The 22,733-nt window shown below is 35.6% G+C and overlaps 1 protein-coding gene across 2 annotated transcripts in view; it reads left to right on the top strand.

Annotated features, from left to right (window-relative positions):
- Nucleotides 1–22,630, top strand: part of ARL5B (ARF like GTPase 5B) — a 28,373-nt gene extending 5,743 nt beyond the window's left edge. Inside the window, exons 2-6 of one of the 2 annotated variants that reach the window (XM_028114182.2) lie at nucleotides 8,653–8,713; nucleotides 10,363–10,510; nucleotides 13,304–13,387; nucleotides 15,017–15,168; nucleotides 16,244–22,630. In XM_028114182.2, the coding sequence (XP_027969983.1) occupies nucleotides 8,653–8,713; nucleotides 10,363–10,510; nucleotides 13,304–13,387; nucleotides 15,017–15,168; nucleotides 16,244–16,292 (494 nt within the window). In that variant the 3' untranslated portion in view covers nucleotides 16,293–22,630. The remainder of the gene's footprint in view (nucleotides 1–8,652; nucleotides 8,714–10,362; nucleotides 10,511–13,303; nucleotides 13,388–15,016; nucleotides 15,169–16,243) is intronic. The other variant, XM_028114183.2, reaches the window with a different exon arrangement.
- The last annotated feature ends 103 nt before the right edge of the window (nucleotides 22,631–22,733 follow it).

The raw sequence follows: 22,733 nt of genomic DNA, 5'->3' as shown, positions 1-22,733 counted from the left end.
CTACCTCCTGATAAATCTTGAAGTCAGATAGTGTCAGTCCTCCAACATGTCTGTTAATCTTTTCAAAGCTTTTAGTTTTCTCTGTTTTCTGCTTTTTGTTTTACTAATTCCTGCTGTTTATTTCCTTCCATCTGGTTACTTTGGGTTTACTTTATATCCCCCTGTCCCATCTTCTTAAGGGTGGGATGGATGTGTGTCACTGTTTTTGTTTCGAATATATTCCATTCATATGTAACATTTTAAAGCTCTAAGTGTCCCTCCTAAGAATTGTGTTAGCTTCATTCCACAAATTTTAATTTGTTGTAGGTCATTCAGTTTGAAATATTTTAATTTTTTTGTTTGTGGTATTTGTTCCTAATTTAATTCCATTGTGGTCAGAAATACTGTAAGATTTCCATCTTTGGTCAGATTTATTGAGGCTTTTTTATAGTCCATCCAGATGGTCTGTTTGGTGCCTGTACCTTTTGTGCTTGAAAAAAAATGCGTAATCTGCAATTATGTGCAATACTCTAAATTCTGTAGGTTAAGGTGGTTATTAGTGTTGTCCAGATATCCTATATCTTAATGTGTATCTCTGCTAGAGAGCATACAGTATGATCTTTAGTTTTTAATCTAGCGTGAAATTGTCTTTTCATTGTAATGTTTAGTAAAATTTATTGAGGTGGTTCGATTTATGCTACAATCAGATATTAAGGTATGCTATTTTATTATTTCCTGTTTGCTGCATCTGCATTTGTTTTGTTTTGTTGTTTCTCTATTCCTCCTTTCCCACTTTGCTTGGGGTTGTTTTTTGTTTTCTTAGAATTCCATTTTATTTTATTTACTGGCTTTTTTAGTGATCCTTTTTGCATTATTTTTATGGTCCTTAGGGATTGCAACATACATGTTACCTTTTCTCAATCTACTTAAGTGTTCGTAATGTAACACTTGTAAAGTGGAAGAACCTTGAAACTGTATATAGTTATACCCTCCCTTCCCCTAGTCCTTTATAACCATGCAGGTTATATGGCATAAGAATTGTATCTACAGGGGCGCCTGGGTGGCTCAGTTGGTTAAGCATCTGCCTTTAGCTCAGGTCATAATCCCAGGGTCCTGGGATCAAGCACTGCATCAGGCTCCTTGCTCAGCGGGGAGCCTGTTTCTCCCTCTCCCTCTGCCTGCCGCTCCCCCTGCTTGTGCGTGCTCTTTCTCTGACAAATAAGTAAAATCTTTAAAAAAAAAGAAAAAGAAGTATAGCCAGATTAGTTACAAACTGTACAATACAATGTTATCATTTTTGCTGTAAAGGATCACATGTTCCTGAATATTTTGAGAAAGGGTAAAATTTTCTCTTCTCTTTACTTACATTACTATTTTTGATGTTTTGAATTTACATCTAGTATAATTACCCTTCAAGCCAAAGAATTTCAGCATTTTTGTAGTGTAGCCCTGTTGGTGATGAATTCTTAGTTTTCTTTTATCTGAAAGTGTCTTCATTTTGCCTTCATTCTTGAAGTATATTTTTGCTGAATATAGAATTTTTGGTCAATTTTTTTTCTCTCTTTAGTGATTTGAAGTTGTCATTTCCATTGTTTTCAGGCGTCCCCCTTTTTTTTCCTTGTGGAAAGTCAACCAACATTCATATCTTTACTTTCCCTTACGTAGCCTGACATTTTGCTCTTGCTGCCTTCAAAATTTTCCCTTTATCTTTAGTCTTCAGCAGACTGACCCTGACATACCTAGCTTTGCCTTTTTTTTTTTTTTAACCTGTTTGGAGTTTGCTGAGCTTCTTGTATTTGAAAATTTTGTATATTTTTGCACTCATCCAGTTCACTTGTATTTCTCTAATACAGTTTTTTCCCAAATTGTCCAGTATAACCCATTAGTAAGTTTTAAAATCAATTTAGTGAGGATCAGCATTAAAACAAGGAATGAACATTCTAAAATTGAAACTGTTACAATGTCTCAGTTAGTAAAGGTACCATTATGTGAAACTTTTGTTCAGTTATGTGTGTCCTGGGTCATCATGCAAAATATATTTATAACTGCAAAATATATTTATACTGTATGTATAATATATATAACCGTGGTCATGGTACAAGTTTGAAAACCATGCATTGTCTCTGCCCCTTAACATTTGCTTCCCATTGTAACCTTCCCCTGGGCAACACTCGAATTCTCTAGAAAACTATGAGTTAAATCAATTTCAGTATTTCCTGTTGAAGCCTTTCTAATCATTGCGTTTGTTCAGCAAGTTGGGGGTTGGGGGGAGTCTTTGGTCTTCACTTCACTCTGGCCTGGGACCTTAGAGTGTTTTTCCTACTTAGACTCTTTAATCTTTTTTTTTTATTTGTATTTTTATCCCTTATCTACCAGAAAAGTGTTTTTGTTCTATCCGATAAGCCATTCTTACTTATTATTGTAAGATACTAAGACTTCATTTTGTCATAAAGATGGGGAGGCATCACAGTGGGAGACCATTAGCCAAACTTCCCAGCATGTTATTTAATTTAAGACTCCATTTCCTCCTCAGTAAAATGAGGAGTACCACCACTTTCTCATAGAATGATTGTGAGGATTAACTTGTACAGTGCACATAAATTACTCAGACTGAAATTCTGTAATATGCTTTTTTACGCTTGATATTTATCTCCTTATTTGAGAGCTGGATTCTAGATCTCACTTATCCTTGAGAATATTACCATATGATACTTCCATATCTATTGCTTTGTACTAATAATGCTGTGCTGTAAGTGCTTATTTCTGTATCCGCCTTTAAGATTTCTGAGGGTAGAGAGAGCTTTCCTTGTTCGTCTTAATCACATATGTTAAAGTGAGGCATAAAATGAACTCAACAAATGTTGAATTGTTGAATCATCAGATTTGCGTAGCAGCTCTTCGCAAAATTTAGGTACCCAGGAATATGGGAACTGGAGTGGGAGTTGGGGGAGACAGAAGAATTTGGAAGGAGAGTTAATACTTTATAGCCAAAAAAGCAGGACAACAAATGCTGGCTCTTACCAGTGTTTACTAGGACAAATTACTTAACTTCATTGGACCTTAATTTCCTAATCTATAACATAAGCAAGAAAAGGCCCAGGGTCAGTAGTTTCGTGTGTTTTTTGAGACCTTGGTTGCTCAGAAATGCCTTTATAGGTGCGCCCTTTGTAGGCCAGCCTTCAGGTCTCAGATTGTGACATCGTATCTTCTGACTTTTTAATACCTACCCCTTGCAACAATTCAAACTCATTTTTCTGTATACGCGAAATCCCAAATTTGGCAAAGGGCATTTGTATTTGTTTAGTTTGAAGTTGTTTGTGTACTCTGTGTTCATATAAGGCTCTCGTCATGTATCTAGAAGGTAGTGATCCCTATTTCATGTTATCTTTTGGGCTTTCTTGTATTTTAAAGTTAAAAGTTGATCATTTTATCACATTTTAACAATATCCAGTTTTAACGTGATAAATGTTAACACACTGTTTTCCACTTTATTGGCACTGCCAGTATTTAGCGCTTCTCTAATATTTTTCTTCTCTTGTGTTTGTCTATTTGAACTATTTGGTATTCTATATAAAAACTATAATTTTCTTTTCATTTGGTATCTATACTGAAGCTAGAAATTGAATTCAGTAAATTTTTTTCATTTGGTAAAGAGAAAAAGGTTTTCTTTGATTTTTCTTCCACTTATTTTTTTTTGAAGTTCCTTTTTCCATCATTTTTCTTTTTAGCCATCTTTTACCTGTGTTTGTCCTCAAGCAAGTGCTCTTACTAATTTTCTTTTGACGCTCATTCTGTATAGGCTTTATGTCTTTATGCCCTGCTTACAAAATGGTATGAGCCAACTTTTAAGGAGATCCAAGAGAACAAACACCATAGCCAAGAGTGCAGGGAAACTTTTGTGTAGACGCTTGATCAAAATTAAACAAAAGCTCTGCAACTGGACCTTCATTCAGTATAAATAAACATGCTTTGTGTTGACTCTGGAGATGCATGGATTAGTAAGTGCTCTTCTCCCAGACCTCTGTTGTGGGGAGAGGTGCAGCTTGGTCTCCTGGAAGAGATTTCTGGTGAAATATGATGGCAAGGTGACCATCTCGTGGTATGCAGGCACATTTTACAAACATAACGGTTTTGGGGCACCTGGCTGGCTCAGTCAGTAGAGTGTTTGACTCTTGATTTCAGGGCTGTGAGTTCAAGCCCCAGTTTGGGTGTGGAGATTATTTAAAAATAAAATCTTTAAATGAACAAACAGCCAAACCATTTGGATTCATTGTAACTCTGATTCTTATGGTACCCAAACTTTACTTGGCTATCCATGAAAGTTTTTTTTTTTTTTTAAAGATTTTATTTATTTATTTGAGAGAGAGAGAGAGCACATGAGAGGGAGGAGGGTCAGAGGAGAAGCAGACTCCCCGCCGAGCAGGGAGCCCGATGCGGGACTCGATCCCGGGACTCCAGGATCATGACCTGAGCCGAAGGCAGTAGCTTAACCGACTGAGCCACCCAGGCGCCCTATCCATGAAAGTTTTAAGTTGTACACACTCCATCCCCAACATACACATTTCTGGCCCCAAACATGGGCAACTTCTACTCTGTGACCCCATACTGATTTTAATAATGCTACTGAAAAAACAATAAAGAAAGTAAATGTCTGTAATTCCATTTGCAAAATTCATTCTAAATAAAGAATTTTGTATTATCCATGTTTATAGTTTTCCCTATTTTTTTTTGGTGGGCAGCAAAGCAAAGTTTATTGAGCAATAGTTCAAAGCTCCCAAAGAGCGAGGGGACCCAAGAGGGTTGCCCTAGTTTTCCCTATTTAAGGTTACATAAGAATTGACTGTGTCTCAGTCTATCAGCTAAGTATTTCATTTTCTGGGAGAGTAATTGGAGGAGTTAGAAGAACCTATAGCTTATGTATGCATGTTGAGGATCGGTTGAAGTTGTGAAAGTACACAGTTGTATAGTTTTCTCCTCACAACTTCAGACATTTCAGTGGGTCTCTAAGTAAAAGTGATGTTAAATGGTTAATGCTCATCTGATTGGCAGCAATTCAAAAATCTGACCGTTAGGGTAGATTCTTTCTCACCTTAACCAAGACTGAATTGAACTCTAATGATATATCTTGAAAGTTTTTTTTAACCTACTAGGTAAACAAATAATAAAAATTATTGCTGGGTGATATAAATAGTACAAATTTACAAGCATCTCTTTATATCTGCTTTTGTTAACTATGATAGGTGAAGGAAACGGTTTTATCATGACCACAGGAAATCACTAACACAGTTCAGTGGATATTTTTCTTTTTTTTTCCCTTTAAATTTTTTATTGTTATGTTAATCACCATACATTACATCATTAGTTTTTGATGTAGTGTTCCATGATTCATTGTTTGCGTGTAACACCCAGTGCTCCATGCAGAACGTGCCCTCTTTAATACCCATCACCAGGCTAACCCATCCCCCCACCCCCCTCCCCTCTAGAACCCTCAGTTTGTTTTTCAGAGTCCATCATCTCTCATGGTTCGTCCCCCCCCATTTCCCCCCTTCATTCTTCCCCTCCTGCTATCTTCTTTTTCTTTTTTTTTTTCTTAACATATATTGCATTATTTGTTCAGTGGATATTTTTCTGTTTCAATACATAAAATAAGATTTGTGTGTGGCCTGTTGATTATGCCCAACCAAAAAGACAGCGATACAGAACAAGCACCTTAAGTCATGTTTTTAAAAAAACATCAACCAATATCCTATACTGCCACACGATTTATACTTTATTAATCTAGACACCACTGGTGTACATTTAAAGCAACACATTAATTTCCCTTTCTGCTTACAACAAGAGTATGTGTCATTGTCTGTGTTTTTCTCATCGTCCCTTGAATAGGTAAAAACTGTACTAACTAGCATTTGGGAACTAAAGTCTTTCGGTCATTGGCATAGTCCAGTAGCAGCTAAGGACAACGGGGGCATTTGAAAGAAGACAGAGGAATTACAGTTATGCCGCAGAGTAGAAACAGCTCTTATTTTGTACTTGGCTTTTTAGTAAATGCTCTTTGAACTTGATTTCCCTCTTACTGTACAGATGATGTTAAGGAGATTTTTTTCTTCAAAGAAAACATTTAAAATAAACTCCGTTACTTCGTGCTTTTAAAAAGCATTTAGCTCTTTTCTGTTGATGTTTTGTTATATAGACTCAGGTTGTTGATGATAATATCAGAAGATAGGCCTCGGTTTAACTGAAGGATTGATGTTAATACATTGGTAGAGTTGAAATTGTGTGTTTTGTCTTAATTGCTAGAATTCCCTATCACTGAGCAGGGATAAAGGAATCTGAAAAAGACCTTAAGTTAATCATGCAGTTGAAACTGTAACAAAACTCATACTCTATCCCCCTTCAGAGTTTGTCACCCCTGACTTAGTTCACATTGGGCACCAGTCTTTCAAAATGATGTATTATTTATGAGTTTTGCCATCACATGCCTTCAATACCGTGATCGTCATCATAATACAAAATGTGAAGCCGAGAGCAGGACTCCTTGAAAATGGCCCTGGGTGTTGGTTCACTTCAGTTGCCTCAACAGTGAACCAACCACCTGGTACTACTTCTGTTCCCCTCCCCCGGCAGAAGTATCTGCCCCCAAGTTTAGCCTCCTTCCAGACTAGTGGCTTCCTTCTTACTCCTGCAGGGACCCCATGGTCTCCACATGCCAGGCAGGTGGTTTCCAGCTGTCAACAAAATTTAGAAAGTTTATTCTTCCGCTAGTAAAAGGGTTCTCCTTCTTGTAGCAGAAGGGAGAAAGATAGGGCAACACTTAAAGATTGGCTCTGTTAGAAATTAAGGGATATGAATGGAAAGAGTCAAAAAAGGAGAATTACAGTGAGTTACAGTAAGCAAACAAGTTTGTTCTGTTTTGTTTTTTTGCAGAGCAGCTTCTGCCATAGTGAAAAAAGCCCTTCCAGAGGACCCATGGCATTTGTTCTGCAATATTAGAGGCAGGACTGACAGTGGTCAGGTCATTAGAAGGCACAGTCACCAAAGAACTTGTCTGCGAATTATGGCCCCTCTTTTTGACTGATACAAAGTAACACTTTAGAGGAAGAACACGAGATGATATATTCTCTTAGGTGTATAATCAAAATTCTGACATTCATCACAGGTTAACAAGAGGAGCAGGGTTATTTTTTTTTTTTAAAGATTCTATTGATTTATTTGACAGAGAGAGACGCAGCGAGAGAGGGAACATAAGCGGGGGGAGTGGGAGAGGGAGAAGCAGGCCTCCCGTGGAGCAGGGAGCCCGATGTGGGGCTCGATCCCAGGACCCTGGGATCATGACCTGAGCCGAAGGCCGACACTTAACGACTGAGCCACCCAGGCGCCCCAAGGAGCAGTGTTCTGATAAGAACTATGTCAAATCATTGGCTAAAAATAAATCGACTGGGGACGCCTGGGTGGCTCAGTTGGTTGAATGTCTGCCTTTGGCTCAGGTCATGATCTCAGGGTCCTGGGATCGAGTCCCGCATTGGGCTCCCTGCTCCGCGGGGAGCCTGCTTCTCCCTCTGCTTGCTGCTCTCCCTGCTTGTGCACATTCATGCTCTCTCGCAGACAAATAAATAAATAAAAATCGATTGTGTTGTGGTTCTTACAGAGGTTCACTTTTTAAGTATTCTGCCCTGGGGAAGAGAGGTATCTTCTGTAAAGGTTAAAATCTAGGAAAGAGGATTCTAGAGTGTTTTTCCTCTGTGTTCAAAGGAGGTTTCAGAATATGTACCACTTAACGGAAAAATTAGATGGGCTTTAAAATCTGTCTATGAGACAAGTGACGGTTCTGTGCATGGCACTGGAAGAAGGCGGAGGAAGTTTTTGTTGCATGAAGTGCAGAAATGGTATCTGCTCAAGACAGTTGTAAAATCCAGGGGCGCCTGGGTGGCTCCGTCGTTAGGCATCTGCCTTCGGCTCGGGTCATGATCCCAGGGTCCTGGGATCGAGCCCCACATCGGGCTCCCTGCTCGGCGGGAAGCCTGCTTCTCCCTCTCCCACTCCCCCTGCTTGTGTTCCCTCTCTCACTGTGTCTCTCTCTGTCAAATAAATAAAATCTTTAAATAAAAAAAACTAGTTTGATTAGCAGAGATGACAAGCAGATGTGTTAAACAATTTTTTTTTTAAGATTTTATTTATTTGACGAGGAGGTGGGCTCACAGGAGCAGAGGGAAAGGGACAAGCAGACTCCCCACTGAGTGTGGAGCCCGATGCAGGGCTGGATCTCAGGACCCTGAGGTCAGAACCTGAGCCAAAATCAAGAGTCTGACGCTTAACCCACTGAGCCACCCAGCTGCCCCCAAAGAATTTTTTTTAAACTTATATTTTAAGTCATAATGCCTTGTCAGGACCAGAATTTGTGTTTTTCCTCCCAGACTCAGCATTATAAGTGAGCAGGTTCTCTTGTACTTCCCGCCTACCCATACCTCACAGGTGGAGGACATCATACCAATTTGCCTCAGTTAACGCAGGTGACCTTGACACCATGAAGTTCTCTTTACTCTGTATTTTAAGAATCCAGTAATAAGTATCCAGTGACTGATTCTCATTAGAAAGCTAACTAATAATCATGGCTGAAAGCATGTAATTGTAGTATGCAGTAGTGTTAAATGTTTATGGTTTGTTTTCTTTTTGTAGAACACAAAGTAATTATAGTGGGACTGGATAATGCAGGGAAAACCACCATTCTTTACCAATTGTAAGTATAGTTATTTACTTAAACAGTTTTCATTATTTTAGTTATTAAAACTAGTTTTATGTAATTAATAAGGTACCATTGTAATATAACGGAAAAGCTCCAACATATGGTTTTGTATTTTACCAAACACAAAATTTGTTTGCACTTGATCTTAGCCAAAAGGCCAAGAAGCAATCAAACAAAATTTGTTTAAAAAGTGAATAAAACTGCTGTATGTTTGCAGAAGCCTTTACAAACACTTGTTTTTTCTGGCCTTGAAAGAAAGAATTAATATTAAACTAAAATAAATAAAGCACATATAATAGTACTGGAGTGAAGTGATAAAGTGCATTTACTTAATTCTTCCCGAACTGCGGTTCATGTGAATAGATGGATATCTCTAGGAAGCTTATAGCTACTCTCCTGACTAATAGCTCTGAATTGTTGAACGTAGCCAGACTTGTCCAATCAAAAGAAATGAAGATCATCCCTGAAAGTACTGCTTTTCTAGCTTGCAGCAGGGAAAGGCTTGAGACTTCCAGAGAAATACATTAATACTTGCAGGAAATTTTAACAGCCCATCAATCCACTTGTCAAAGTAGCTCCTGTTACCCTTTCAGTGTTCATCAGCCGATCTATGTTAAGCAGTGGAAATGGATCTGTGTCCCAAGCATTTTAGCAAATAGTTATTAGATACAGTGCACTGTTGTTGGGCTCTTATCTCTTTCCACCTCATCTTAAGTGTATCAGCTGACAGCTCTCCAGAAATACTTCACTTACGCAGTGCCTAATGTATTTTTCAGCTACTTTGCTAAAAAGCTCCTAACTTGTGGCTTGTTGTTTTAGAGGCGAATAACTACTTGTTTTACTTTAAAATATTCATTCATTGGCCATTATATATTTAATATGACTTTGCCTTCAAACATCAGATATAAACATTTCAGAAACCTGTCAGTTGTTGAAATAATTTTCCATGTAGCTTCAAAAAGATACATAAAACCCAAGAGACAGTACAGTTGTAGGCTTCTTCCAACACAGTACCAACTTACTATAGGCAAGTACATATTTGTTGAATGAATTAATTCATGTTGCTTAGCCAGTAATTATGGTAATATATGTGGTATGAGCATTGGTGTTGTAAATATATTTATAGTTCTTTTAATTAAAATTGTCATTTGCATATAGCCCTATCTTTTTAAGGCTGTAGTTTAGGTTGATAGGCCTGAGTCTCAATTTTCTCACCTAGACAGTCTTCAAAGTTATATATAGCCTACTCTTCAGTGGTTGCTGCTTTGCAAATATTGATATCACAGTCACCGGCAAACTTGCTCTTTCAGAAAGGGGCACTGGTTCTACTTTGATTAACAGGGCATGGTGGTTTTGGAATTTTGGCCACAGAAATACAAACTGACACCACGGTGTTCCTTTCGCTCCAGATCAAGCCTTTAGTTTATTTATTCCACTAAAAGAAAAAAAAAAGTCTTCCTTCAGGAGTTGTTCTTTGTCTAGATATTTGTTTGAACAAATGTTCTCTAAGGTTCTAGTTTTGATGCTTATGATGACCATCGGTACAAATGAGGAAGGGTGATTGATAATAAAAACATAGAGGTAAAACTTCCTTTGGATTCTCAAGATTTACAAAAGATTTTTTTTATGGTGTCTTTCAACAGCTTAATGAATGAAGTGGTTCATACATCTCCAACCATAGGAAGCAACGTTGAAGAGATAGTTGTGAAGAACACTCATTTTCTTATGTGGGATATTGGTGGTCAAGAATCACTGCGCTCATCCTGGAACACATATTACTCAAACACAGAGGTATCTAAGCTGCCTTCTGAATTTTAATACAGAGAACCAAAGAGTAAACCCAGAAAATAGATAGGCTGTACATGAAGGCATATTGACATTTGCTTCTCAGTAACATCGTGTTCTATACGGAATGTGAGGTTTTCAAATAGAAGAGAAAAGGCCAGTAGAGAGAGTAACATGCACTGTTTGTTGTGGGTTTACTGTAGTGCAGACTCTGAGCTCATCCTCCCAGTAATCCTGTAACATTACTGTTGGAGAAAGTGGAGACTGGAATCAATCAGATAACCTGTCCCAAGATCTCACAGCTTTATGAGGCTCTGGTTAGGGGAGGAATAAAATATTTTAAGGATCATTTAATACAAGATTTTCAAAATTCAAATTTTTGGTGAGATTATATTTTAGTTAAAAAAAAATGGATTTACTGCAGCCCCTGCCGACCCCCCCCCGCCACCCACCAAATTCTCTGTCAGTTATTTCATTATTTTACTACTTCAGAGCCAACCTGGGAAACAATCTGGACTAGCTTCTATTTCTGTTTTTATTTCTTGTTAGAGGCAGATTTTTTTTAAACCAATGCAGTGCTATTGAGAGATTTATCTTTGAGTATACTAATGTACAATTACATCCATAATTTCTCTTTACAAACAGGTATATCTAACCAATTATTTTTTTTCTAAAATGAAGCCTATTAAAAATTGAGTGGGTGTTTTGAAGGGAAGTGTGCAGAGGAGGTGGGGAGTTGCAAAGTTTTGGTGAATAAGTTTCTTTTATGATTATATTACAATCACGTGAGTATGTGGGTGGATATATTCCACTGCAGTTTGTGACTGTCAAAACCAAATGGCGTATCATAGATCTTTAGCAGTGGTGCTAGCACTTAATTCTTTTTATTTGCAGGGGAAGATAGGATGGTAAGCAAATATGGTTGTAGGTTAGCTTAATACATACTTCTATCATAAAATAACATTCCAAAACTAAAACATGTTAGAAAGTAAGAGAAGAACAACCTTTTAGCATGATTGCAGTTGCCCCTTGAATGATGCAAGGGTTAGGGACACTGACCCGCTTACACAGTCCAAAATCCACATACAACTTGACTCCCCAAAAACTTGACTGATAGCCTACTGTTGACCAGAAGCCTTACCGATAACGTAAAGAGTGGATTAACACGTGTTTCTTATGTTGTACGGATTATATACTGTATTCTGACAATAAAGTAAGCTAGAGAAAAGAATGTTATTAAGAAAATCATTAAGAGAAAATGCATTTACAGCACTGGCTACACAGTTAAAACATCACATTTAAGGGGATCTGCTCAGTTCAGACCCATGCTGTTCACCTGTATTTAAGCAGCATAGCTGTTGCTGCCTGTGCAAAGCTCACAGGTAACTGCAGGTGTGAGAAAGAGGAACCATCAGTTCTGATGAGTAGTAGGTTAGAGTTGGTTCTAGCTGATCCATGTATATTTATAGCATTACAAAAGGGTAGTTTCTGAAGTTGCAGGAACTCTAGAAGACTTAGCATGGGTCCAGAAAGAAAGAAATACGTTATTAATGACACCATTTGCATGAAATGTTTTTTTTAATAAAATCTTTCTCTAAGAATTTCAGAATTGCTACACAAAGACACTTTGGCCTTTACTGCAGCACCCCAGCATAGCACCGAGCATTTGCAATCTTAGATGCCGGGTGGGGATCCTGTCTATGTGGTGGTTCCCTGATGGCTTTGTTCACCCTCATCAGCTTCTTAAATTCCTTACCTTGACGAGTCCTCCAAAGGCCAAAAGCCGAAGGTCTCTGTCACATTGCAAGGAGTTCAGCTGTTGGCAGATGCCTGACACACCCCTCTCAGTAGAGTCACTTCCCCATATTCACTTTGCCACATTTCTTCCCTTTCTTCCCTTTTATGCCCTTTGAAGCCATTCACATTTTATAAGCAGATCACTCTAGTTGTCTCTCTGCCAAATTTTAAGGTCTTCTAAACAATCTGGTGTCACCCTCTCTCTCTCCATTTATTCTGTGTCATTCCTCTATTATGACCTTTAGCATCTCTTTAATCTCACTTCTTAACTTTTTCTTCTAAGATATTCAATTAGGGGCCCTTTGCACTGTATCTTCTTATTTTTCTTACCAAAGATCCTTTTATTTTTAACGTATGAGACCCACCTGTTTTCATACGCACCTTTACCAGCAGCTTTCTCCAGTCCTCTTAGCTTGCTCCTCTTTCATTTCACCTGCATCCCCTCTAGCATATTAACCCCTAAGTAGGTATGTTTCTAGTTAGCACATTTTTCTGGGGCTTTTATTGTTGATCTTGTTATGTTAAAATGTCTTGTTCATTAGTTGTTGTTTTGTTTTTTTTTTTTAATTTGTTTTTCTTTCAAACTTGTGTGCTCCTTTCTAATAGGCAGGAGACTGTCTGAAACCGAAATAATTACTGATTGCTTAAATGAGCAATTAGAGTACTTTCAAGTTTTAGTAAAAGTTATTTAAATTACCGTGACTTTTTCTTTGAAAATTTTTTATTACCTGCATTTAAAAATAAATCTTAGTGTTACAGAGTATTATGTATTAAGACATCACCTTTTTAAAATAAGCTTTGGGCATAGTTATTTGTTGAAATTATGAGTTATTTTCTTATTAACATTTGGATTTTACAGTATAATAAACTCTTTATGATGAAAAAGCAGTAGACCATTTTATGGTAATGATGATGTCAGGTGAAGAAAGTACTCTCACTTGAGAGTTTTGCCGAAAACTTGAAGATTTCATTCAATTTCCTTTCTTTTTGATTGTCTTTTAGTTCATCATTCTTGTTGTTGATAGCATTGACAGGGAACGACTAGCCATTACAAAAGAAGAATTGTACAGAATGTTGGCTCATGAGGTAAATTTTGAAAGCAAACTTAAACCATGGAGTAAGGTATCTGTATACTGGTGCTTTTTTACAAAGATTATGGGCTTTGCTGTTGGTTATTTCATCATTAACAGAATTTTATATTTTGATGAAAGTTTTTGTTTTTTGTGTGTGTGTGGTTTTTTTTTAAGATTTTATTTATTTGACAGAGAGAGACACAGTGAGAGAGGGAACACAAGCAGGGGGAGTGGGAGAGGGAGAAGCAGGCTTCCTGCCGAGCAGGGAGCCTGATGCAGGGCTCGATCCCAGGACCCTGGGATCATGACCTGAGCTGAAGGCAAACGCTTAATGACTGAACCACCCAGGCGCCCCTTGATGAAATTCTTAAAGTCAGAAAGTTCCATTACATTTTCAAACTTGAAAAAGCTCAACACGTTAATTTGTTGAGTATTACTGTTATTGACAAGATTTTTCAAAGTTTAAACCACCTATTCAACCCTTAAAGAGTCTGATAAATTAAAGCAAGAAAGAGGAAAATTTAAGTGGTTTTTTTTCCTAAGAGTTTATAATAACTGAAAATTCTTTAGTGAATAGTATGAGATCATTTAGTTCTATTTCAGATATACGAAAGACTTAGATAATAAAACACATTTGTCCACCATCCATTCAGTATAAGATATGAAATATCTTATGTGACCACCAATCTCATTTTCTTCCTTTCTCTCAATTCTGAAAGAATTACATTATCCTAAAAGTAGTGATTATCAATCCCATGTATATTTTTATACTTTCCCTACATTTTTGTCAGTTGATTTATATTTCATTGTTCATAAACTCTTACATAATGATAAGGATTTTTTTCCCTGTAACTCAGTTTTGGGGTTTTTTTGCACAATATTGTGATTATCCATGTCAGTACATAGAGCTTTAGTTCATTGTTTTTGATATGTAGTGTATGATTAAACTACATTTGATCTATTTTTTTGATCTGTTCTTTTATTAATGAACATTTAGGTTATTTCTAAATTTTGATAGTATGAACAATTCTACAGTGACTATTAATGAATGCAGTTAGTCTATACCAATACTAGTAAGTAAAATAAGTATTACCCAGCCCTTACCCTCAGTCGTCTTCTTTAAATTTGGAGAAATTCTGTAGTATTTGGTAACATATTACCATATTTGGCCATTAGAGTATTGCTCATAGAGTTTTAAATCCGTGTTTAAGGTGCATGTTTATTTTACTTTTAGTTTGACCCCCTTGGCCCGACAATATAAAATAACTTTTGATTACCTGGCTTATGTTAATAAGCCTATCTCTGTTAGAGTCAGTCATTAAATCTCTATTATTTGAGAAAATTTTCATTTCAATACAACTTTTATTTATTTATTTTTTTGAGTTCTTATTTTTTAAGTAAGCTCTAGGCCCAACATGGGGCTTGAACTCACAACCCCGAGATCAGGAGTTGTGTGTTCTACTGACTGAGCCAGCTAGGCAGCTCTCAATAAAATTTTTAAATTAAATATTACTGCCTAATCATTGAAAGTAGGAGGATTTCATTATAACTGTCCATTTGGGCATATCTGACCTTCCTGATGTATTAGTTTAAATTGAATCGTGGTATTTCTTGTATTAGAAATATTTCATATTGATTGCAGGATCTACGGAAGGCTGCAGTCCTTATCTTTGCAAATAAACAAGATATGAAAGGGTGCATGACAGCAGCTGAAATCTCTAAATACCTCACCCTTAGTTCAATTAAAGATCATCCATGGCACATTCAGTCCTGCTGTGCTTTAACAGGAGAAGGGTAAGTGCTAAACGATAGGATGGGAGGTATGACTTCTTTCAAATTTCTATCAACTTTTCTTTGATCCTGTTCCCTTTTTTGTTCTTAAAGATAGCTTTTATATTGTATTTCAGTTTTATAAGGTGGAAATTATTTTAGTCCGTTACTGTTGTTAAGTTACAGTTGAGCAGAGTTATTGACACATTTTTTTGTAACTTTTAATATAAACAAAAGGTTTTACCAGAAAAAGTCAATAACAAACATTTGAATTAAGTTGTCCCAATCCAGATTTTTAGTTGCTGTTCATTTCTTGCTTATATCGTTGACTAGCTGGGGCGGGGACAACTGGAAGGTTGCCTGAATTAAAGAGGAAGCTTCAAAGAAATTTCACATTTTCTATAAAGGCTTAATTAAGCATGAGCTCTCAGCTTTCCACAAGAGTACATCTCCTTTCCAATCAGGAGTTCCTTCAGGGGGCATACTTCGAGAGAGGAAACATTGGCGATAAATGCTTCTTAGAGTATATTCTTCTTTCCTAAGAACTTGAGTTTGGATAGAGTAGGCCAAAGAGAACCCAGCATGTTAGACATGACTTATCCACTTGATTTCCAGGAGTTTATTTCTCCTCTAATCAACCTGACCTTCTTAGTTATGCTCATATTAGAAATAGCTTGTAATATAATAGTAGATGTAGACTTTTTTGACCTATGCTTCTGCGACTGGGCCATAAGCATTCCATTCTTTAGAATTTAGGAGGGTAAGGCAGAGTTCCTGTTGTCTTTCTATAGTGGTTTCAGTTTTAATCTTAAAAGGGCGAGAGGAGTAATTGCAATCTTGATGGTAAAACTGCCCAAACGGTTATCCTCAAGATGAGACTGAAACCATTTCCCAGTTACTCAACTATTCTGATTACCATCATTTTGTCTAAGTGAATCTTCCGCTTAAAAATTGCACTTCTTATGGTGTTACCTACATATTTCACTTACCTGTATAATCATTATCGCAGTATCAACATTTGGGTAAGATTTAAAAATACTAAGTATGCTTTAAATTCTAAATATTTCCATTTTGAAAATACTTCTGTCTTTTGTTTCAGGTTATGCCAAGGTCTAGAGTGGATGACCTCCCGGATCGGTGTGAGATAACTTTTTGCTCGAAAGAGACTGCTCTATTTATTCTGTGACATGAACATTTTCCTAGTACATTTGGCTGCTAAGGCAGCAGCATGTTTAATTTATAACAACACAAACCTCTATGAGCAACACTTGAATCAAGTGCAGCTGAACTGGAACATAAAAAGATTTTTTCTTAACTTTTTTTTAATGCACTAATCTTCAGTTGGATGAACATATGTATAACTATGTTTTCAGCAACATAATTCTTCTGACTGCTGATTCTAATTATTCAATGACTGCCTTGTAAGAAATGTTTGTCATATGTTTAATGTTTTCTGAAGTATTGTAATAACTTTAATGACCAATTTCTTGACTACCCCCTCTCTCTACCAGATAATTACTGGTTTGACAAAGTAGTAGTGGAAATCATCAGGTACTGCTTGCAAACTTAACCAGCACTAAATATTTGCTCCCTCTTGAAACCACTGATCTTTTGGACAGAACTTATTATAGAGAAAGAAATCTGCCTAGAAGTTAGATGTGTGTGTGTGTGTGTGTGTGTGTGTGTGTATGTGTATGGAAGACTGACCATCATGAGACCTGCTTTTAAGTTAATTTCTCCCACATTATTAAAAGTCATGGAATAATTTTAAGTTACTATTAGCATGGAAATTAAATAGGCTGTTTATCTAAAAGAATTAAATTCACTTTTCTGCCTCCTACACAGGTTTAGTTTTGGCTAAAAACTAATCAAGGAAAAATATTTGAAAGCCCAACTTTGATGGTAAATATTTTGGATAAATCTGATAATTTTAAAAATGTCACATTATTCAACACATACATTAACTATCGGAAATTATTAAAGGATACCAGCACTACTATCAAAACAAGACACTTAGAATATATTTTACTATCAATTATAAGCAACTTTATTATCAGCAAAAAGTTCAACTATTCCATTTGCAAGGGAGAGCACATCTGCTTTAGGCAATAGCTAAAGCAGAAGTACAAACATTTTCGTTTCTTAAAAATTTGAAATTGTGTGAATTTGAATAGTGTTTCTACCACCAGCAGTATGTTACTTAGAAAACCATATGACTTTTCCATAAATCTCTCTTAGTTTATAGTGTAATAGGCTTAAAACAGTCGCCATCTTTATAGAACATGATGTTCTGAAGTCTTTTCCTGCGTTACAGGAAACTGCTGAATTTAATTCTAGCTTTTAAAGTATTACTAGGAGATTGAAAGTTAACTCTAACATCTTATAAATTAAAAAATAGGAAGAAAAAGTCATATCTATCAAAAGTCTATTACATATCATTCAAAAGTTTTCAAGGCAGTTGTCTAATATAAGCAGTAATATAAATAGTGCGAGGACAAGTAATTTTGATCCTCTATTTCAAATGTGTGATTTTGCTATAATGAAAGGGATAAAATGCATACTTAGAGAATAATACTTCATTTTTGCAGTATGAATACCTGTTCAAAAGTGGTATTTTAATTTTAATATTTTTTATTGTAAATTGGTTTTACTTTTGCTCTGTTTTCAGGTATACTTGATTTATTATATTTAGTCTAATTTAGTTGAATGTGGTAACATTTTCTTTCTATTTAGTGGTAGCACACCCCCTAGAACTGAAAAATGACCAGAGGAAAGTTTTCTGGACTTTGGGAACTAGCGGTTTATTAACTTTGTCTTGAACCTTTTTCTTAGTGATTCTATACCAGGTAGAAAGTAAATTTTGTTTTTAATAAAATCCATAATCTAGAACATGAGAGAAAAGCAAACATAAATCAATATGGATGCTTTGTGGTATGTGTTTAGGGCAAGGGGCAGGAGGAAATAATGAAGATACCATTTACCTAAAGCACACTTTGCCAGAGTTTCTGTCTTAGTTACAGAGTTTAGCCATAAATACTGAAGATAATTCTCTTAGCTCCATCCTGAGAAAACATATTTAACACCACCCCTGTATCCATTCTTATTATGAAATTTATCTTATATCTAGTAAGATTGGCTGGTTCAGTTTTCTTCTATCAAATTATACGGTTATTTTTTTATATTACCACATCAGCATTATACTGAAAGTGTTTTTAATAGTTGATCATGTTTGTCAAACAACTACTAGTATAGATTCAAGTTTGCTGTTTAATTTTTTAAAATACGATTTATTTTCTAAATTTTTTTAAAAAGCATTTTGTTAGTTTGGGATTAGAAATGGTTTATGTTGTGTTAAAAATGAAATCGACATCCCACTAATTTTTGTGGCAATGATTGGGAAAAGTTCAAATAGGAAATTCATGTAAGACTTTTTAAAGGTGTTTTATAGGTTCTCATTAGAGATTTCCTGTTACAGTGATACAAACACTGATTATCCTTTACTCCAAGAGAATGTTTTGTTTGACCCAAGCGGGTATCTAATACTAAAGCATTGATTCTGACATGCATTGTCAATTAACTATAAGATACTATCTGATGAAAAATGTAAATTTGTAATTAGTGCCTTTATTCACATTTTGAGATGAGTTCTCAATTTTGTACTATACCTGTTCTTTAGAAGTCAGATTAACAGCTGATTAACTTGACAATGAACTAATTCGAGATTCACCTACCCGCCAACCCTTCAGTTGCCTAGCAAAGTTTCTAGTACCTAGTGGAAAGCAAGGGACCCACCCACATTACTTTTGGGAGATTTTTCTAGATTTTATTTTTATTTTGAGGATGAAGAAATGAAAGTTTAACAAATCTTTTCAATATTTTATTGGAACTGAAATGTAACTGCCACCCAAATATGGCATTTTTCTTCATTTTGAACACTTTCTTCATATTTAAGCCCACTGTGCTTATTGCAGCGCATTTGGGAACTCTTAGAATTAACAGGCCCTTTTATATGGGAATATACTACATAATTTGTATTGTTAGTGTAATTTAATTCCTTAAAATCTGAAATTATATATATATATATATAATTTGGAAAACTCATGGTTAAATACATAATTTTTGCTTTTAGGTTCTGTGTTAGGTGTGCTTAAAGGTATAATTTCATTCTGTATTCATTAGAAGAAAGGTAATAAATTCAAGTTTTATTGTTAAAAATAATTTTTAAATGGGCACTTACCCTTAGAGCCAAAGTCATTTTGTTTAAGCATAAATTAACTTTTATTTTCTATAGCATCAAGAGAAAATAATTATTTTCCTATGGAAACAGTGAATGATACAGGCAGTGCTGTAAACAGTATTCTCGGAAGAGCTATGGGGAATCAACAAAGCAAAGAAAATTTTAAAGAAAACAATAAATCTTTATATTTTTAAAAATCTTTGGTGTAGTATCTTAGGACAAATTAAAAATAGAATTGTTTGTGACTAGCACTCATTTAATTCTTAGCTATGTAAAACTATATCAGTAGAAAAATGTAGTAGTATTATGCCTATGGATGGGTAAATTCCATTGACATTTATATTTGAAGACCAGCTTCATGAGTCTGATCTTTTCATCTGTGGCTTTGGATCCAAAATATTTTATATCCAGTTCAATTCTAAAGGATCTTTTATATTTTGTTGGGATAAAGTCACTTCAAGATGCAGTCTTGTAACTTGTATCTAGTAGAATATTGTGCTGGCTGTCTAAAGAAGTGTATTTGAATCTTAATTTGACCCTTACTTGTCTAGTTGACCTTAAGATGGTTACTGTTCACGGCCTTTCTGTTTTTTCCCCATACTGTGGCACTTAAGCCAACTAGAACTCCTTCTTATCTTTTGGTTTTAAAATCCTGAATCCTTATACACTACATTAAAGTCAAAAAACTAAAAATACTAGGGAAGGACACGTAATAGGAAATTAAATTCACTTTTATCTATTCTTTGATTCCCACCTCATCATTTTGTTCAGTTTATGAATACAATCAAATAAGAAAACAAAGTATCAACTAGTAACTGCTACTCCGCTTCAGTTGAGCTAAGAGCTAATGACAATGCAGAAGAGAAAATAAGCCATATTGCTAAGAAAATTCTTTTAAGCTGCTGATAAAACACCAGTGTTGTGTTTAAAATACTCTCTTCTAGAGTATAGCCTGCTTATTTTCCTGGCTTTTACTAATTAGAAGTGGTTGGTTTGTTCAGAGGGTGTTGGCTTTAGATGCTACCCCAAGCTCCCGGTGCTGTTTGACTTTTCAGTATTGAAACAATAGCGCAGCCAGGCTGTCAGTATTTTTACAGACGTCCGTGTAAATCTGAGAGTAGTTTACATTCAAGGTTGGTTCCTTCCATAATGTCTCATCCTTACTCATTTAGCATTACTGTGAAGCCTGAAATCCAAGGCTCCCAAAAAGTATTTTTTTAAAAGTTCCAGGTAGCCAAAAATAAATAGAGAAGGTCAATTAAAAATTTTTTTTCTCCATTTTAAAGTAGAAAAAATACTGTGTTCAACAGATCCAAAATCAGTTTTAAATGTATATGATTTGGTAAAATGTTTGGGAAAGTTTAACTTGGGGATATAGAGTCGTACCTAGAAACGAATGTCAAAACAGTTGATAGTAAAGATAAACATGAGGTAGAAAAATCTTCAAAAGGATATTAAGTAACAGAAAATGTGAATGAAGACAGGGAATTTCCCTCATTTAAGGCACTTAAAAATTATTAGAAAGTACGGTCTTTTACTGTAGAGCTAGATATCTTACTTTTAAAGTGGCCAAAGGACCAAAGACTGATCAGGTTTTTAGAATTTGTTAGTGTTGTCAGTCACATCTTTTTTACTTTTTTCTTAAACTGGTAACCTACATTGTCTCCTGGAAATGGAGAAATAATAAAATGTGCCGTACATATCTTTTGGAATAGATAAAAGAGTTCTAGAAGAATGGAAATGTTCTCTTGCACAAACTTGTAAAATTTTAATTAAAAAGTTACCTCATTTTTCAATCCATAAGGTGCTTTGCTCAAGCTTGTGGGATGTTACACCCATAAATACCCCCTTCACCCAAACTGTGTTTGAAATATGCAAAATTCACAGCTAAGGGATAGCATTCCTTGGATATTCTATTTCGTTTTATTCTTGTTTGCCACCAGCAGGGCTAACGTGGTATAGCAGATTCACTTAATGTCTTCATTAAAGCACACAGGCAAGTGCTCAGCCAGTACTTAATTCGTTTCATTAAAAATCAAATAAGGGCAAGGAAAAACCCTAAAATTTGATCGATTATATTATACTGTGACTGTATTTCATTCCGTGTTGGGAAAATACCAAATGACTGTCATTTGATCTTGGTTGTGCATAATGTATTTGCATATTTTGTCCCTATTCATAAGAAATGATTATTTTAATCCTTTTACATTTTCCCTCAGGAAGTTCAAGGACTCGAGAAGCCCCTCTTTTATTCTCTTGGAGTAAACTGTTCAGTGTAGTTATGAAATTTTTAATTTCGATTAAAAAGTTTAGCTGCTATTTTGTTAAAAGTGTGGATTATAAAATGATGGTTATGATTTTTTTTCCAATTATGTAACAGTTTTAAATTTTACCCTATTTTTTGCACAGACCATGGTTTTTAAAAAGAAAAGAAACAAAAACTAAAAGCAATTACCGCCTAGTCCCTGGATTTCTCCTAATCAGAATATAATGGTTATAATCACACATTGCCATCTTCATATAAATTGGTGCTTTAGACCATTAAAGAGGAAAACAGCAGGCCCTGTAGAATATACTTATTGCTTCAGAATGTAAAACTGCTTTAAAGTGTATTTATATTTATGTTCATTTCTTAAGGTTTAAATACAAACTGTTGTTTCTACAAAAGCTGTAACAATATCTTAGCTAATTAGCTTGGTCAAAATAGATGGTATTAATATGGGCAAAATTAGGCATTGGGTCTCTCTGTGGGTCCCTTGGTATTGCATAGAAGGGAAAAAAGAATGTGTTTCACGCCACCAACTGTGCTTCTTAACCCCAACCAAGCAACTGAAATGTGTGCTATTGGTCTAGTATATAGCATTAATAAAATTAAGAGCAAACCAATTACTTGATGCATTTACATCATCACTTCTTGAAAATGGTTCAAAGCATGTTCTGCTAATGGTGGGACTGTTTAAAGACCTGTTTTAAATTTTTTAATAGCTTTGTTACTGTCATAAAATGCTTTTATATGTTAAGTTTAGGTTGCTGGTACTCATGAATTTTTTGATCTCTGCAATTATGTTATAATGAGTTGCTTGCATGCCTACTCACCCAAGTAAAAAGGATGCTGTTTGCTCTGGAATGTTCATCTTTTAGACAGGTTTTGGCTCATTTGCAGTCATGGTGCAATACAGTGTAACATTCATTTGTTTTCAGTCAGCAGTTTTATTTTTGTCATAATAAATAATTACTTTTCCAATATGACACGAACCCAGTGGTTTCCTTTAAAGATAAAAATCTGTTTTAACAATCTGTTGCAAGTGATAGAAAACTACCTAAGCTAACAGAGCGTTGGGAATTTACTATG

This window comes from Eumetopias jubatus, unplaced genomic scaffold (genome assembly GCF_037043125.1).
Source record: "Eumetopias jubatus isolate StellerSeaLion01/CBP00866 unplaced genomic scaffold, mEumJub1_p1.0 scaffold_8, whole genome shotgun sequence".
In the NCBI taxonomy this organism is placed as follows: domain Eukaryota; kingdom Metazoa; phylum Chordata; class Mammalia; order Carnivora; family Otariidae; genus Eumetopias; species Eumetopias jubatus.
This window is presented reverse-complemented; position numbering and strand designations above follow the sequence as displayed.